This window comes from Panicum hallii, chromosome 4 (assembly GCF_002211085.1).
Source record: "Panicum hallii strain FIL2 chromosome 4, PHallii_v3.1, whole genome shotgun sequence".
NCBI lineage: Eukaryota > Viridiplantae > Streptophyta > Magnoliopsida > Poales > Poaceae > Panicum > Panicum hallii.
The window spans coordinates 36,140,152-36,158,384 of NC_038045.1; the positions used below are offsets into that span (position 1 = coordinate 36,140,152).

At 41.8% G+C, this 18,233-nt stretch overlaps 1 protein-coding gene across 1 annotated transcript; it reads right to left on the bottom strand.

Moving 5' to 3' along the window:
- Positions 1 to 9,574: 9,574 nt before the first annotated feature.
- LOC112889359 (amino acid transporter AVT1C-like) lies at positions 9,575 to 16,071 on the bottom strand. The gene is made up of 12 exons (XM_025955944.1): positions 15,786 to 16,071; positions 14,174 to 14,508; positions 12,535 to 12,749; positions 12,372 to 12,395; positions 12,020 to 12,200; positions 11,691 to 11,910; positions 11,448 to 11,583; positions 11,146 to 11,165; positions 10,430 to 10,572; positions 10,308 to 10,351; positions 10,168 to 10,230; positions 9,575 to 9,948 (listed from the first exon to the last, which is right to left on the bottom strand). The coding sequence occupies exons 1-12, from the start codon at positions 16,013 to 16,015 to the stop codon at positions 9,853 to 9,855; spliced, it is 1,707 nt and encodes a 568-aa protein (XP_025811729.1). The 5' UTR covers positions 16,016 to 16,071; the 3' UTR covers positions 9,575 to 9,852.
- Between the last annotated feature and the right edge of the window lie 2,162 nt (positions 16,072 to 18,233).

Here is an 18,233-nt window from a genome sequence, read left to right on the forward strand (position 1 = left end):
CGGTGACTATCAAAAACAAATATCCCCTACCTCGCATTGATATTCTCTTCGATCAGTTAGCCGGAGCTAAAGTATTCTCCAAAATTGATCTTCGTTTCGGCTATCATCAAATTAAGATCCGGCCAAGTGACATTACAAAAACGGCCTTCTCCACTCGGTATGGCTTATATGAATACTTAGTCATGTCATTTGGTCTTACCAATGCCCCAGCATATTTCATGTATCTCATGAATTCCGTCTTCATGCAAGAACTCGACAAGTTTGTTGTGATCTTCATTGATGACATCCTGATCTATTCCAAAAATCTAGAAGATCATGCCAAACATCTTCATGTCATTCTTCAGCGATTAAGAGACCACCATTTATACGCCAAATTCTCCAAGTGTGAGTTTTGGTTAGATACTGTGAAATTTCTTGGCCACACCATCTCTGGTGATGGTATATCCGTTGACCCCAGTAAAGTACATGAAGTGATGGATTGGAAACCTCCTACATCAGTCCATCAAATCCGTAGTTTTCTTGGTCTAGCTGGCTATTATCATCGCTTCATTCCTGACTTCTCCAGAATAGCCAAACCTATGACCGAACTACTAAAGAAAGGTGTCAAATTCTCTTGGGATCAAAAATGCGAAGACGCATTTCATACTCTCAGAGACCATCTTACAACTGCTCCAGTCTTAGCTCAACCAGATGTGTCAAAACCCTTCGACATCTATTGTGATGCTTCTGGAACCAGACTTGGTTGTGTGCTTATGCAGGACAACTGAGTAATTGCATATGCATCACGAGCACTCAGGATTCATGAATAGAATTACCCTACCCATGATCTTGAACTCACAGCTATCATTCATGCCCTAAAGATCTGGAGACATCATTTGATGGGTACGAAGTGCCATGTTTATACAGACCACAAAAGCCTCAAATACATCTTCACACAGGCAGACCTGAATATGAGGCAAAGACGCTGGCTAGAACTTATCAAAGATTATGATTTGGAAGTACACTATCATCCAGGTAAGGCCAATGTCGTTGCGGATGCACTCAGTCGCAAGGCACATTATTCTTGCTTGTCTGTAGAAGCTTTCAACGAGACTCTTTGTTGGGAAATGAGAAAGCTTAATCTAGAAATTGTTCCCCAAGGTGACTTAAACCATCTCTCAGTTGAAGCCACGCTTAGCGATAGCAATGTTCTAGCTCAACAGCGCAATAAAGGAGTCAGAATCATTAAGCAGAAGATAACACAAGGAGAAGGGAAGTATAAGTGCTTCCGAGTAGATCCAAAAGGAGTTTTATGGTTCAACGAACGTATCGTTGTACCCAAAGACCATAAGCTCCATGAACAGATATTGGACGAGGCCCACCTAACTAAATTCTCTATGCACCCTGGCAGTACGAAGATGTACCAGGATCTGAAACAAAACTTCTGGTGGACTCGTATGCGATGAGAAATCACCAAGTATGTCTCAGAATGTGATATCTATCAAAGAGTCAAAGCCAGTCATTTAAAAACTGCTGGTATTCTTCAACCTCTACATATCCCTTCTTGGAAGTGGGAGGATATCAGTATTGACTTTATTGTAGGCTTGCCCAATACTTCTCTGAGGCATGACTCCATTTGGGTAATCGTTGATCGATTAACCAAAACTGCACATTTCCTTTCCGTGCATACTACGTATAATGCCAAGAAGTATGCCGAGATCTACCTGGATCAAATTGTTCATCTTCATGGAATACCTAAGACGATCATTTCTGATCGTGGAGCCCAGTTTATTGCTCGGTTCTAGGAGCAACTTCCAAATGCTCTTGAAACTAAATTAATTCGAAGCTCCACATATCATCCTCAAACAGATGGATAGACCGAAAGGGTAAATCAGATTTTGGAAGATATGCTTAGAGCCTGCGTCCTTCAGTATGACAAGAACTGGGACAAATGTTTATCGTTAGTAGAATTCTCATACAATAACAGCTATCAAAGCAGTCTCAAGATGGCCCCGTTTGAAGCATTGTACGGTCGCCGCTGTCGGACTCCTTTGAGTTGGTCACAAACCGGCGAGCGTAAAATCTTCGGACCGGACCTTGTCATTGAAGTAGAAGAAAAAGTGAAGATTATATAGACGAATCTGAAGGCAGCCCAATCTCGCCAGAAAAGCTACGCTAATATACGAAGAAGACCATTACAGTTTCAAGTTGGAGACTTCGTATATCTTCGAGTATCTCCTACTCGAGGTATTCAAAGGTTCGGTGTAAAAGGGAAACTTGCTCCTCGATACATCGAACCCTTTGAAATCCTTGAAATCTGTGGACCCGTAGCTTACCGTCTCCAACTTCCTCCTCAATTAGCGGCCATCCATAACATCCTTCATGTGTCTCAACTTAGGAAATGCATCAAGATTCCTACCGAGATCATCGATTCCCCAACCATCGAAATCCAATCTGATCTAACCTATACAGAACATCCCCTTAGAGTGCTAGACACTAAAGAGAGAAGCACTAGAAGAGAAACCATTAGAATGTTCAAAATTCAATGGAACCATCACACTGAAGAAGAAGCGACCTGGCAGACCGAATCTTATCTTCAACATAATTTCCCAGACTCCTTCCAAGCCAACCTCCAAACTTAATCACCCAAAATTCATACAATTCCGAAATCTCGGGACGAGATTCATTTTAGGTGGGAGGCTGTGACACTCAGGTAAATAGTATTGTCACACCCTAAATTTTGGTATGATGATATATGCAAAATGTGGTAAATGTGTGTTGAAAAATTTAAATGTTAAGGGAAAAGGGTTGTTTATATAATTATATTTTAATAAAGGTCATTTAGTGCTAAATGGGTAAGCATGGAGGGTAGAATTTAAATGTATGAGGGTTGTTTTGCAAAAGTCAAAAACTTGTGTTTAAATCGCAAATTTAGTTGAAACTATACATAGGATATATATGTAGTGTAGTTTTAAAATAGGATTTATGCAAAGTTTGGAAATCTTGTTAAGTTTCAAATTAATTACACATCCTTAGCTCTTCTGTGGATGAGCCTTAAAGCAAAGTTGTCCATTTTAAAAAACCATACATTTTTGCTTTTAGGTCCATCTCCATTTGAGCACTGGTTTAAAAGTTATCAGATCATTACAGTAGGGTCCCTACATTTCTGTGATATTGCACCTAGGTCCTCCATCATCTCCCACGAGTCCCCGATCTCCTCTGCTCTCTGCCGCGCACGTGATCTCTGCCGTCGGCCGCTTCCTGAACTCCTGCAGACCTGCGCCACCCTCCCCTCGCCCACGTGTCGCTGTGCTGCCTCTCCCACCGCCCGCGCCGCCTCCGCTAGCCATCCCCCGCTCAGCCACGTCGGGTCGCCGATGCTGAACAGCTGCCACGCACCCGAAGGGCACGCCGGCGCCACCCGCCATCCTGAGCCTGGCCCGTGACTGCCCCCTCCCTCTCCCTCTCTTCTTCAACGCAGTGCCCTCCTATAAAGATCAGCCCGAACCCCATCCCCTCGCCTGATCTCCTCTTCTTCCTCCTCGCAACACCGAAGCTCACCCCGTGCTCCTCGCCGGAATTCGCCGTGACCGTTCCACCTCGCCCAAATTCCAGCTACCCACCGCTTCCCCACCTCCTCCACTAGCTCCCCGACCTGATCTTGTCCAGCTCTCGGCCCTCCTTCACCGGAATTGCTCCAACCCCGTGCCGCCCCTCACCGGAGCCGCCCCGAGGATGACCTCACCGTCGACGACCCACTTCCACCAGTTCCTCGGCCAAATTAAGTACGGGAATCGCACCCTTATCTCTCCCTGGTGCTCTTGCGCGCCTTGGTTGCCCGTGTTCGCCGGTCCCTCGCCAGGAACGCCGGTACCCCGACACGGCCGCCGCCCCTCCTCACTGCCGGCCGTGCTCCGCCCTTGCCCATCGAGCACAACCCCCTCCAACCAACTCCCCACATCCCGTAGGTCGTGCCAAGACAACCCCTCCCCGCCGGTGACCTCGCCGCCGGTGGGAACATGCCGGAGCCGATCGGCCGGCCACCGTCGGTGGCTGGCAGGGGCACATGTGCAAATAGATTTCTTGTTCCAGGGACCCAGGCGCAAAAAGACTAAGGACCCCCCCCCTAAGTGGTTTTGTTATTTTATGTGAGCAGGCTGCTGACTTGTAAAATTTGTAGCAAATTGTAGAAAAATCCAAAAATTGCCAAACCAGTTTTGTTAGAAACTAGAAATCAAAATCTACAACTTTGATTAATGAAGTTTTCTTTGAAACTAAATACTTTTGAATTTATTTTAAATCTAAGTAGAAGGGGTATTTTATATGCAACTCTTACATACATGCTTAGACTCTTAAAAATTTTTGGTAAGTAGCATCTTTAGATCATGTATAAGCTTGTGTAAGAGTTACAAGCCTAGTATTATTTTGTAGTTTAAGTTCTTTTGAACTTGGGCAATTCAATTTGAAATGGTTTGAATTTAGTTAAGCATATTCCTAAAGCTTATTTATTTAGATCTTTTTACCATAATCTCATATATTGATAATTAGTTCATATTTAAGTTTTCAAGACTTTATAACTCTATTTACCTAAGATTTGAATTTAAACTTGAAGTTTGAATTCAGATTCAAATGTTTTAATTTCTGTTTTCAGTAATTCCAGTACTACAACCATAACTTAAATGTGAATGGTAATTTGAAATTAGCCCTCCTTATTTCATGAATTCATGTGTGTTAATTGTTGGATTACAACTTTATTGTGAAATAAAAGTCTTAAACTCAAGCACCATCTCATTTAAATCGTTGCATATCATGTAGAATCGATGACGCTCGACGACGGAGATTATGAGCTAGTCTTGGGACAAGACCAAGGGTTTTCTGAAGACCCGATAAACGTCGCCGAGGATCTAACTGAAGCCCCGAACCAAAGTTCGGAAGTCTCTGACACTCCTGCCCCCAACCCCACTCAAGAAGGCAAGCCCCGATGCATACCCCAGTATTTTAATTTATTACAATTTTATTATTATATTATATATCTTGCATTACGTCTAGGAGTTGAAATGAAACCCTAGTTGCATAAAATCTTAGGACTCTGATGGATTGTACCCGAGTCCTTATCGTGTAGACGCTCTGCTTAATAGGACCGGTAAAAGTCGAGTGATTTCCTATCACTCGCGCGATATAGGAGTTGCATGTTTACTATTCTGCATCACTATAAGGATAATGGATAGGGTCATGTACGGTATCATGACCTGGAGATTTACCCTGTCTGTTTTGATAAAAGTTGTTAAGGTCACAGTGTGTGGTAGTGGTGGCTAAGCGTTTGAAAGTACTAGCCACATGCCGCGAAATATGGTAAAGCAGTAAGCCTAATACCTGAATGGCCCGGCAAATGGACATGTCTCCACCACTCGATTATTTGGTTTCTATTGTACACACGCACCGACGTGTGGGAGTGCGTTCTGCATAGCAGACAGGAGTACGATCATGTAGTCACACTACAGACGTATGTCCTGCACAATTGGTGTGCGTACGATCCTGCAGTCGCTTGTAGTGGCCCTGACCCATAACCCGGAATATGAGGTAAACGGTTGCTTCGGAACGATCTTTGGATGTTCCAAGCGTGTGAGTTAGGTTTACCTTGCAAGGTTGAAACTCAATTCAGAATCGTCCGTCTCTCGCGGAAATTGAGACTGCTTATTCCTTCTGCCACATAGAGTAAGAAGTGTAACTATTGATGGAATAATCTTGATGAATGATAATCTCTATCTTGTTTACTTAGTGTAGGTGCTTACCTAGAATGGATACTCAATTAGAATCTTGAAAGCTAAAATTTGAAAGTAGATCATACTCTTTGTTGCTTTTCAGCTGAAAATAAACCCAGAACCTTTACAATGCCTTCATGAGTCTAATTACCTGGCTAAGTATACCATGAAGCGGGTAAGTCTTGCTGAGTATTAGTATACTCAGTCTTGCTACTGAATCTTTCAGGTATGACCTTCGAGAACCCCACGGACAACCCTACATGGCCAACTTCTGTCCCTTTTGGCTGGTCCATAGAGTGGGATCCATCCCCGGCTGGCAGTGACCCTCCTGAGTGAGCATGGAGTGAGCATGGAGTGAGCATGCTCATACTGGAGTGAGCATGCCATGCAGCCCCTCAATCATGGAGTGAGCATGCTCATACTGCTTCTGCAGATTAGGGGATACGGTGGCAAGCATGAGACAACTGACATCGAGTGAGTCATTACAGTGCTCTCATAAGTTCTCCTGGCTGCAGCATTTGCACCGTCAGGGAGATCATCACGGTATGGCTACTCAAGAACATACTCCTTTTTCTCTTGCCTGAGAACAATTCTTAGTTTGCGGTACCTATCAATAAAGTTCATCCCATTCAACTTTTCTTTCTCAAGAACGGATTGCAAATTGAAAGTGGAATTGTTACTGGCAGACATGATCTACAACATTAAAATAAAAGCAAGGTTTAAGCACTAAGTTTATGTAATTCTTCTACTAAAAAATTTAATAAAAGATACTCTCACTATATCAACATTGTCTTCCCTCTAATGACATATGGAGACCAAGATCCATGTTCACTAAAAATCTAATGAGCTTTGGCTTCACTGCTAGAAAGTTAGTGATATAGGTAAACAATAATTTGCTAATCATATCACTATATGACTCTTATTTGTTGGGTGGCATCCAATGCCACGGCTCCAACTCCATATCCTAAAGCCCAAAACCATTTTGATAGCTTGGTTGAGTAAACCAATGCTATGCCAGTGAATGTCTGACACCCACTCTATTCATGGTGATAGTTGGTGGTACTCTACTTTGATAAATCTACCACACAACGATCAAAATTTTAATAGGTGCAGCTATTAGAAAAGGATATCAAGGTTCTCAACTTTACTATGGGAAGCTATTCTATTATGATTAAAAGCATATTGACCATATGAAAGATATGAAAGAATAGTATGACAGGAAAATAAACATCACATGCATATAATCATATTATATTGTGAATAGTATGGCCTTTTGCATCATAATGGGCTCCATCGCCATGGCTCCACAGTGACCTCCATTGCCATCCATCCTGTCTTGTGGTGATCATCATCGCCATCATGCTTGAAGCCTCCAAGGATAAATACTAAACTATTATATCTAATAGCACTAGTAAAGTAAATTACATGAGGGGATCAAGCATCACATGTCGACACACAGGCCGTTATACAATAATGGGACAACCTCAACCCAGTTGTTTCAACTGGTGATACGCAAGTCACACAACTTATTATACATAGATCATCACATGATATTGAGGCTATACCATTCACATCATAACCTGCAAAAACAAATTAGGCATAGAACATATTCTACCTAAGGGGTATGAAAAGGCCGCTAGCAATGGATTGCAACGGCGCGGGGGGTCAGAGGGGGTGCCCCCCGCGGGTCTCAGGGCAGCGCCCTGAAAGCTCTTCGGGAAAACATAGATTGCATCTATAGAATCCAATCAAGCTGATTTGGGGCCATTCAAAATGTCCCTTATTTTAACTAGATCAATCACATTGGTCATCACGATAGGTACGTCGGAGAAGACTGCAACACATGACTTAGATACATCAGTTCAATTTCTTTTTTGTTTGCACAATTAGCCTAGATGGTGATTCCAGCCGGTATGGGCAAGTCACAATAGAGAAAGAAAACAAACCAATCTAAAGTCATCATGATGCTATCAACTTGTACCGATCCCATACCGTGCACCACAATATACATTGCATATGAACTGATTGCAAAACCATAAACAAAGCATATCTTTATATGTGCATCCAGACCAAAAGCTAAACATGATCGCTCTGGTACCACTATAAGGAAACGAAAACACTATGCTAGCATGAATTCATAATCCTACTGCATTCAACAAGGATCTCATGTACGCAGATGATCATGGATCGTTACCACTAGACGCGCAGCGTAGTGGAAGTAGAGTTGGGGTAGCTCGCCCCAACGTAGTCATGCGTCGGTGAAGTGGAAGTAGATCGTAGCTTGCAGCTCCTCCTCCTTGTCCCGCCGATCAGGACCACAACAACACAATAGTGCCTCCTCGAAGTCCACACGTACGGGGCAGGAACGCCAGTCAACGGTAGGCTAGCACCATGCGCTCTTCTAGGGCTTCGTGGAGATGTGGAGAGATGGCGACAGCTAGGGTTTGTGGCGCAAGAGCATCAGCCGCCCACAGCCCTGCCCCTCCTTATATAGACCCCACTAATGGACCGTCACGCCGGAAGCCCATTAGGGTTCTAATCCTTCTCGAATCAATATCCGGCCGTGCATGATTACCTCTTGGGTATATCACCAACATTTCATGAGTGTTGTGTGCACATATTTAGTACCACCTTACTAGTTGAGCAAGAGTAGAGCTAACTTATAAGTCTTTGTTCTCCGGTTAACCCTTTGATAGAAAGCAAGGATGAAAGTGTAAGTACGGTGCTAGTGTGCAGGGGCACACCCATGCAGCATTGGAGGATGGGGTGTTACAATCTATAAATAAGTTGGTGTCTAATTTATATAAGTTGATACATTGTCTCTATATAAGTTAAAGCACTATATAGATCGGCATTAGAATATACTTGATGTGGATCTTGTTCTATAGATCTTACCATGACAAACATGGTGGTGTGAATAGAATTTGAAATGAATATTACATGCGAGAGTAATGTCATTTCGAAGTAATATGAAAAGCTTATGAATTTTTGGGAGAGGAGGGTCGTGCGCTGAGCAATTGCACGATGGGTCATGGAATAACATGATCCTTCAATGGAAAATGTTATCGAAGGACAAAAAACTACCCTGCTTACAACGCACCGAACTGAAGTTGACTGTGATCATGAACAAGAAGGTAAGATCACTAGCTCCGTTGGGGTTTTTTTGCAACTTGTTCGTGTGTTTCTTTTGGTTCTCAGTTGTCTAGATGTCTTGAGGGTTTTGGGTACTCATGCTTAGGGCCTATTCTCAAACGTGGCAGAAGATTTGCCTAGCAGCTTTAAATCTATTAGAAATTTAAAATGCAGGAAAGTTTCCAATAAAGCATATAAATGTAACACGTCAATTTAAATTTAAAGAGACACACAACTAGTTCCACAAGGTTCAAGCCCATATTTGTTTTCTTCCTTAGTACTTATTGATCTATGTATCCCATAGGAACTCCGCATGGTTTAAATACTTTGTTCCGAATGGACTTATAGAAAATTTTCTGAAAAGATTTGAATAATGTGAAAAAAATTGTAAGGTTACCCTCTAAGGTAGAAAGCTCATAAAGATTATGAACAATAGAGAGGCTTGATGACAATTAGGAAGGACTAAATTGCAGAGGATCTGTCCAATGACTATTCCAGCTTGTGTAAAAGAAGATTACTGTTTAATAATAAATGACAGCATGAAGAAATTAGGATCCTGGAGAGTTTCTTTAGACTAACTTTCCTTTCTACAGAAAAAACATAGTAAAAACACCAACACTTAGCTCCACATGCGTACGTTCACCCTTTTAAATACACACACGCATAACTTATCCTTATGAACGCATTTTCCCATGGAGAACTAGCGAGAAGAACATATATATTGATAGAATCAAATGATAAAAACTACAATACAAATCAAACTTGTTTTTTCTCTGCGCCATAAGGAATACTGTTACTTTCGCATGATACAACCTCAAGGCCATACTACATATATACTGTTGACCCACAATGTACAACATGCCACAATTTTAATATACACGACTCAGTTGCTGCGAAACTTTCCGCCTTGTATATGTGTGGCTCATATAGCACACAGAACTGCTGGGAATGTGTATATAAAGGATCACAGGAACTGTACTTATGTGTAGTTCTGGATTATCCCGGACAGGGATGAGTATGTCCCCACGCAGGCGCAGCAAACACCGACAACGATGATGAACGAGCAAGCTGCTATCTGTCAATCAAACAGATCCAGTAAGTAGGGTGCATGATTCTCTGAACCATGCTGATATATTAAACAATTATAACTGGTCCCGCTTCAGTGCAATCTTATTCATATAATCCTTGTCTTCTCAGCCTTTATGCATGCTTATTACACTTGGTATACCACTGAAGTAACCTTTCTGTGTTACTCAGCATGAAACATTTGAAAATTGGAAGCACTTTTGTGTACCTGATGCCACCCCACTTTTGTCTTGAGGATTGCCAAATAACACGCGCAAGGCAAAATATAGGTCTACGATGAAGAAGAATATAATTTAGCCTCAGCATTTTGGTAACAAAGGACATCTCAAGTGAACATGGAAATCTTACCACAAGCATGGCGAATAAGGAACCCACCAAGGCCATCACAAGCCCTGTACGTCAAAGGTCAAACCAGAGGTTGAGGATGGTATCAAGGCTGATCTTGCTACTATTAAATACTATGCACTTACCAAAGAAAGGCACAGATAAAGCAATCAGGAGGGTTGACACCACCAAGGCTGATCTAAGCATGATAATGTTCGAGTACTTCTGTTGATTTGGTGGCAGCAGCTCTTCCAAACTCATAGCCAGCGGGATTATCGTTAATGCATATGTGATTATCCGTTAAGGAAATGCAGGCGAACCATAATGAAATTTATGAAAACATAATACGCGTATACGGTATCCTTACAAAAAGGAATCAGTTTGTACTTTAAAGCATAAAAAGATGGACCAAAATCTGTTTTGATTAAAACACAGGAAAAATCCAGTTTACACCATTGAACTATTGCAAAAGTCCGATTTTCAACCGTTAACTACAAAACCGGATAACAATGACCATCCAACTATCGAAACTGTCCAATACATAGATTACATTTTAGAAATTTTTTTATACCCATTTCGTATTTTTTGATTTAAAATAAATCACTTATGAATTTTTTAAATTTAAATTTGAATATTTTTAATTTCACAAAATGAAAAACCACCTTTGAGACCACCCAAAGGGTCAAATTTGCTCAGTTTCGATAGTTGGATGACCTGTATTATCCGGTTTTGTAGTTGAAGGTTGAAATCGGACTTTTGTGATAGTTTGAGGGTGTAAACCAGACTTCTTCCTTAAAACGCACTCCATCTGCTCCATTTTGAGATTAAGTAAACAATTGTCAAGGAAAAAGACCAAGGATATTTTGTTATTGGATTTGCCACCTGCAATAAACATGGAGATGTGAATAAGTAACAATTAAAAAAGGACTGGTAAAAGTAGTAAACAACAATTGAAATCGGTTCAAAAATTGTGTAAGACCAGTTTTGAAAATTCTTTATCTTGGTATATAACTGGAGGTTATGTACATAACAGTAACTTGTGGTTTACTTGGAAATTAACAGATAAACCATTAGAATATTTATGACAAAACATGCAATACAGCTCAGACCCTTTGTCTCTCCAAAAAAAGAGGAATTTATAACGGTTTAGGCAGGAACAATTACCGTTGTCCAAACAGCAACCTTTGAAACCACTAAGTTGTCTGGTAAGTTAAGCGTGAACTGAGACTCTGTGGCTTCTCCAAACATTTTGTATCCCATCACAGCAGCAACAGCATATAAAAACGTAGACAGCCCAATGCTGACAAGAAACGTAAAAAGGAAAACAAACTTAGTGCTGCATTTCGAAAGTATTTACATTATGAAATTTGGATTAACATGGGTCATCCCAGTTACGATAATTATTACCAAGTAAAAAGAATTGAAGGGAACTGATTGCGATTCTTCAGAGATGAATAGATGTTTGGAAACACCCCATGCCCTGAGTAGCAGTAACCATACAATCCAAGTGCAATAGGAATTCCTGGGAGGTTCAGCACAATCCCTTTGTTCTCAAAGCCAACATCATCAACAACCCCCACCCAGGACAGGCAGATGACCACAAGGATTGATGCAATGACACCTCCAGCTACACACACAATAATGTTTCGCAAATCAATATAATGGACAGTACATGCATAAGGTACAGGATCTATTGCAATAACGAGGCCAAACAGAATGAGAAGGCAAAAGTTGACCTGAAATATAGCTCAGACAGCTCAGGTCACGGAGCCAGGTGGTTGGCATTACTATGATGGTAGTCAAGATTGCAAAAAATACATGAGAGTTCAGTGTCAAGCTCCCAATGGTCAGATGAGCAGTGGGGAACAATTTTGACAAATTGTCGCTCTCCAATATCAAATACTCGATGCAACAGGCCTGCACAAAAGATTAGAAACGATACCAATTGATACCGTTATTCTTCAGAAAGCAAGAAGCAAAATGGTTTCATATAGGATATGCATCTTATGGTTCAATTACGTTAATTTACGGCACAACTTTGATGAACTAATTCTGACTGAAATAGTTGGTTAGTAATAAAATACTTACATACAATTCCACATACAGGATTATCTGCAACAGTGAAACCACAAACAAGGAACAAAATTAAATAAGTCAGCACAAAATCGTTCCTCCATTGCGCATCATACTAAAATGTGCAGAAAATCATAGCACCATAGAATGTATTATCATACTCTGAAGAAGATCTTACCGAGATAAATATGCGACCGGTGTTGCCAAAGGCGGCATGGCCAATATCTGGGTATGTCTCAAGGCCCTCCTTGCTGTCCAGGCAATGGCGCAGGAGCACGCCAGTGTACCATGCAAGCAAAGCGAATATACTGAGTATCCCAAGTCCAATCCAACCCCCTTGTTTAATGGCATAAGGTGTTGATAGGATTCCCACGCCACATAGAACATTTATTCCTGCATAAAAATTACACACTCAATGTAGAAACAAGAAAAATTTCTATTTTAAGGATTCTAAAGCTTATCTAAGGTGCAAAACTTATTGCAGCATTCAAGTTAGATAAATATTATTACAGAAATTTCGAAGTAGACAATTCAAATAAATTTCTGCTGCATAAAGCATTATCGATCCAACTTAAATAAACTACAGGCCTTTTGTTACATGCTATGTACTCGTGTTACAAGTTTCTTTTTGCTTTTTGTTTAGAGGGAGTTTTAGAGTGTGATGTTGTTTAGACTAGCCGCTCAAAGTGTTTTTCAGGGGCATGGAACTTCTTGTGGTCATGTCAGTTAGCTTGCTCCGTGGTTGGTGCCCCCAGTGGATATGTATTTATTTCTTACAACAAAAAAAGGTCAAAAGCCTCTGGTGTAAGGAAAACTTCAATAAATTACATGAGTAAAGCTTCATGGCAACTCTTAGGTTAAAAGGATAAAAACCACGATGATATTCTGAATCTTAGACTATTAATCCATATATGCCCAAACCATAGCTTAGGCTATCAATTTATTTTACTACTATTGTACAAAATAAAACCTTTTTAATTTCTTATCATCTTTGTCGATGGCTCTTGTATGGTTTCAGCACTAAAAGTCTTTAATGCTGTCGTTGTTGTACGGTTTGTCCTCAAGGATAAGTACAACACACATCTATTTTATATGTGACTACTGCCAGATTGATCGTGCTGACTCATCAACCATGTGATGTCCCTATCCATGTGGGGAGGAAGAAGAAAAATCAAACTGGTGGGCCTGTGATGCGGCGAACCAACAAAGAGAGAATAGAGCTACCAAACAGAACATAATTGGTCATTGAATGCACTTGGTGCTTTGTGCTAAAACCTCAGTAATCACTAAGCTAAATAAGCTAAATAGAGATTATGCAAGTGGTTGTGCGCATCTGAGGATGTAGAAGGAGAGAGACATCTATTATCTAAAGAGGAGATCGTGCAAATTGATCATATTATCATGCTTCAGTGCAATATTTCAAACGACATGGCACTAACAGGTAAAGCGCAGTAACTAGCCAGTCGAAAACATGAAACTAAAACAGTGTGATGTCAGTCTAGATCCTTGAAGTTGGAGCTGTAATCCAGGTATGTATAAACTACATATTGGAAGTCATCAAAGCACAATACTACAGAGAATATGAATGTCTAGATGCAGAATCGGTACATTGAACTTGGACATTCAGTCTCTGGGATTGCGTCTATGTTCAGTCGAGCTGGTATTCAGCAATGGCATATCACAAGAATATTCTTAAATATCAATGATTGGGGGGGGGGGGGGCCTATATATCATTCCATGTTTGAGCCAAGCGTAACTTTCACATTCCTTATGATGTTGTGCGTCTCAAAAATAGTAGACAAGTTGTAGGTACTTACCATTCATCACTCCCTGGGTGTAAGAGCAGTTTCGATAAGGAGACACTTCATGACCAGCTACCAATGGCTTCTGATCTTCGGGGATTTGTTGCAAAGATGGCTTTCTTGAGGGCAGAAGGTACTGGGAACTCTTTCGGGTATCTTCGTGTTGCTGCTGCTCATCACTTGTAGTGGGGCTCAGAAGTGGCTTGACAAAGTTAGAGACTATTTCAGGGGTTTTGCTCCGAAAGGAATCGGTGACAGCAAGGAAAGAGTTGGACAATCTGCTCAGAGTTGGAGTGCCTAAAAAACTGAGATTGGGTGACTGCACGCTACTAAGAATGTCAATTGATTGCCTGTCAAAGGAGAGCGAGAAAAAAAAGAAATGTTATTGAAGTGATTTTTTTAACAGAGCTGACAAAATCATTTAATCTATGGTACATTGCTGTGTTCTTTTATAAAGGCCCTGCATGAAAGAAAACAAGCAGAAAAATCAAATATTATACGTAACAAAAACTGATACAACAAGTTGTTACATTAAGCCGAACAGATCACGTTCTAGAAAAAAAACATTTAAGTTCAACATATTCATCAAGGCTCTGTCATTTTTAAAGCAAATGTTGGGGCAACTCCATGTTAATTATATGAACAGGAAATACTTTGAGAACTATATTTCAGAAAGAGGACAGAAGGACAAGACCAGAGGACATTAAGATGCCAACAGCTGCCATCGGTCCACAGACCCAAGCTGTTTACCAGTCACAGATCATCTTGTTGTTTACAGCAACTGTTGATCCTTTAGATCTCAGCAAAGATACTACTACTCCTTTCAAAACAGTGACACACCTTTTCTTTGGAGACAGTTAGACTCAAGCATGCAAAATTAAATAGAAGGAATTTCATGCATGACTAATGAGGAAGGACGGTTCGATAAATGAAACGGTGATATTGTGAGGTAGGAAAGATGAACCAAACTTGTGCACCTCGAATTGACTGTATGGTTGGGCAGTTGGCACACATGAGCTGTACATCCAGTCAGAGATGTAAATCTAGGATATGAAGAGGCAATGCAAGTTGATTGCCGAGAAAGGATGATTGGTGTCTGTGCCTGCTTGACAGACAATGCCGGCCCACACATCGACGGATTGAAGCACATCGCAATCGCATCAACACTCCGGATCGCCATCCAGTCGCCACAGCCATCCGGAGAGGTCGCACTCATAAGTCTCTTGCTCTTGCACGGATGTGAATAATCAATAATACTACTCTATACGGGACACATGTCATGTGTGTTGGATCCACTAGTTCCGCCATGTATGCATCTCCAGCAATCTAGTAACTAGATGGTACGATTGGTGACCGGGGCAACAGAACTCCAGGTGAGGGAGGAAGGAGGATGAAAAGAAGGATGCAGCTACTCGATCTGAACTGAACCTGCGGGGGCAGAAGAACATGCAGAAAAAAAAGCACTACACTGCACCGTATTCGATCCAGGTGCTGGCCGCCAGGCGGAAGTTGCGATTAAGCCCAGATAAGATGATAAGCTGTACGGTACTAACATAGTAGATCAGTAGATGGCAACTGCAGATACTCTAAAAGTCATAGGACGAAGATGGGAGAGGAATCGGCGGACCTGTAACTCTGCGGCCATTGCTGGGTGTAGCGGGAGGAGGGGGAACAGAGGCCGCGGCGTGGGGTGGCGCAGGACGAGGACGACGAGGAGTCGGAGTCCGAGCCAGCACCCTGCTCCTCCTCATCATGGACGTGTCTCTTCTCGATGGTGGCCACGGCGGCGGCGGAGTGGGTGTCCTCATCGTCGGAGCTCTCGATGATGAGGCTGCGTACCGACACCGGGCTCCTCATCTCCCGCCCGCTCTCTCTCTCCTCGCTTCCTATTTGCCCAACTCCTTTCTTCCTAGTTGCCCTTTATATACTGGACAACACAGAAAAAAGAAAACGGTGCACACCGTATGTAAGCTGGTCTTTAAAACCTACTCGGTCGGTTCCGGATCGTAAATCGTTGTAGTTTTCTGGATATTTATGTATCTAGAGAATATCTAAACGCGCTGTATCTAAACGAATTGTACTACCGGAAACGAGCACTTTGCCGAGTGCCAAATGCTTTGCCGAGCGCAAAATATCGGGCACTCGGCAAAGAGACTGTTCGTCGAGTGCCGCACTCGGCAAAGAGAAACACACGGTGAACTTATCCTTTACCGAGTATCTGACACTCGGCAAAGAAAAACACTCGGCAAATAATGTTTTGCCGAGTATCGAGCACTCGGCAAAATTTGACACTCAGCAAACGGACGTCAGGATGTAACGGTAGTTCACGGTGTGACTCTTTGCCGAGTGCCTGGTCTAAGACACTCGGCAAAGAGGCCTTTTGCCGAGTGCCTAGGCCAGACACTCGGCAAAATAAACATATTTTTTTCTTTAATTTCTCTAAATCTTTTTTCTATTGCCTCCTACATTCTCCTGAACAAGATAATTTAGGATCTTTTATCGAAGTGTTTGCTATATTTCGATAATTTATTTCATTGTATTGAATTTCTTAAAAATTCAAATTTGAATTGTGTGGTCATTCGAATAGTGGAAAAAATAAATGAAAAATTGTTATTCATGTTAATGAGCATGCTTTGAGGCCTTATCGAAGAAAGGACCAGAAATTTCAAACCTACTATTCACGAAACATGGCGACTAAATTGTGTTCAAGTCGTGTTTAAATTGTAGAAAAGGCAAATTTGGTCGAAAAAATATGAAACTTATCGAGATGTCATGATATCATGTGAGGACACAGTGATAGAATTTGTATAAAATTTCATGAAAGTTTGACATCTACGATGCTTAACACCTAATCAGGATTCACATAAAATCATATATCTCTTTGGAGAACTTTCAATTTGTAAGCATCGTATGTTGTAACTTTCACGAAACCTCGTCAGATTTTTATCACAGCTTCCCCATGTGATATCATTACATCTCGACAAGTTTCATAATTTCCGGACCATATTTTCTTTTTATACATTTTAAAAATAACTGGACAAAAAGTTCGTCGTCATGTTTCGTGGACAACAAGTTTGAAATTTATGATTTTTTTCTCAATAAGGTCTCAACGCATCCTTCAATAACGTGAATATCATTTTCTCATTCATTGTTTTCCATTATTCGTGTGATTTGTAGTTCAAATTTCAATAAATACAAGAAATTCAATAAATTGACAAAGCGGGTAAAACTGTGATTTCTTTGCCGAGTGCCGCTTATCTGGCACTCGGCAAAGAGGGGCCTTTGCCGAGTGCCCATGATCTGGCACTCGGCAAAGGTTTTGAATATGTGCCGCCGGAATTCCCTCGCACCTTATCCACACACTTAACTTTTTCTCTGTGTGCCGCCCCGCCCCGCCCGACCCCGCCGGCTCCGCGCCCCCGCCCCCGCCGCCGGCCGCGCCCCCGGCCCACACCCCCACCCTCGGCCCCGCCCCCGCCCCCGCCGCCGGCCGAGCCCCCGGGCGCCGCAGGTACTGCATCCGTTCATGTTCCACCAGGTTTCAATTCCGTTTGTCATTTTCTTTGTAGTCAGCAACGAGAAAGTCAAGAAAATCGGTCGTAGTAAAAAAACGTTTGACATGAGATGTTGAAATGCTTACTATAGAATCGGTAATCATAACATGGCTTTCAGTTCAATGGTTTGCTCGTAATAGCCATAACTTTTTGCTTATCTTGCAACTTTGGGGGGGAGTTGACAAGATAGCTGTGGATGGCCGCACGGCCGGGCATGGCATGAAGGACCGGGGCGCCGGTTTGTGCGGGCATGTTGAGCCGTATGATCCACTTGTTTTCGCCTTGCATGCAATGATGTCCCTGCTGGTCTGCTTGGCACTTGAGCTCGTTGCATGCCTTCTGCATCGCTGTCCGGCATTAGATATTGCTTGTACCACTTCTCGATCTATTACAACACTTCATGTTTCTGACAATGACACGGCCATTAGATATTGCTTCTACCACTATTTTACTAGAATTTATTTATACAATCAATAATATATCTAGGGCTAAATGTTGTCATATGAAATTGATATTACATT

Coding starts and splice junctions, on each gene's coding strand:
- LOC112889359 (XM_025955944.1), bottom strand. CDS start 16,015: ATGAGGAGCCCGGTGTCGGTACGCAGCCTCATCATCGAGAGCTCCGAC. Junction 14,509..15,785: donor CAATGGCCGCAGAGTTACAG/GTCCGCCGATTC, acceptor CTCCTTTGACAG/GCAATCAATTGACATTCTTA. Junction 12,396..12,534: donor CCGGTCGCATATTTATCTCG/GTAAGATCTTCT, acceptor TCACTGTTGCAG/ATAATCCTGTATGTGGAATT.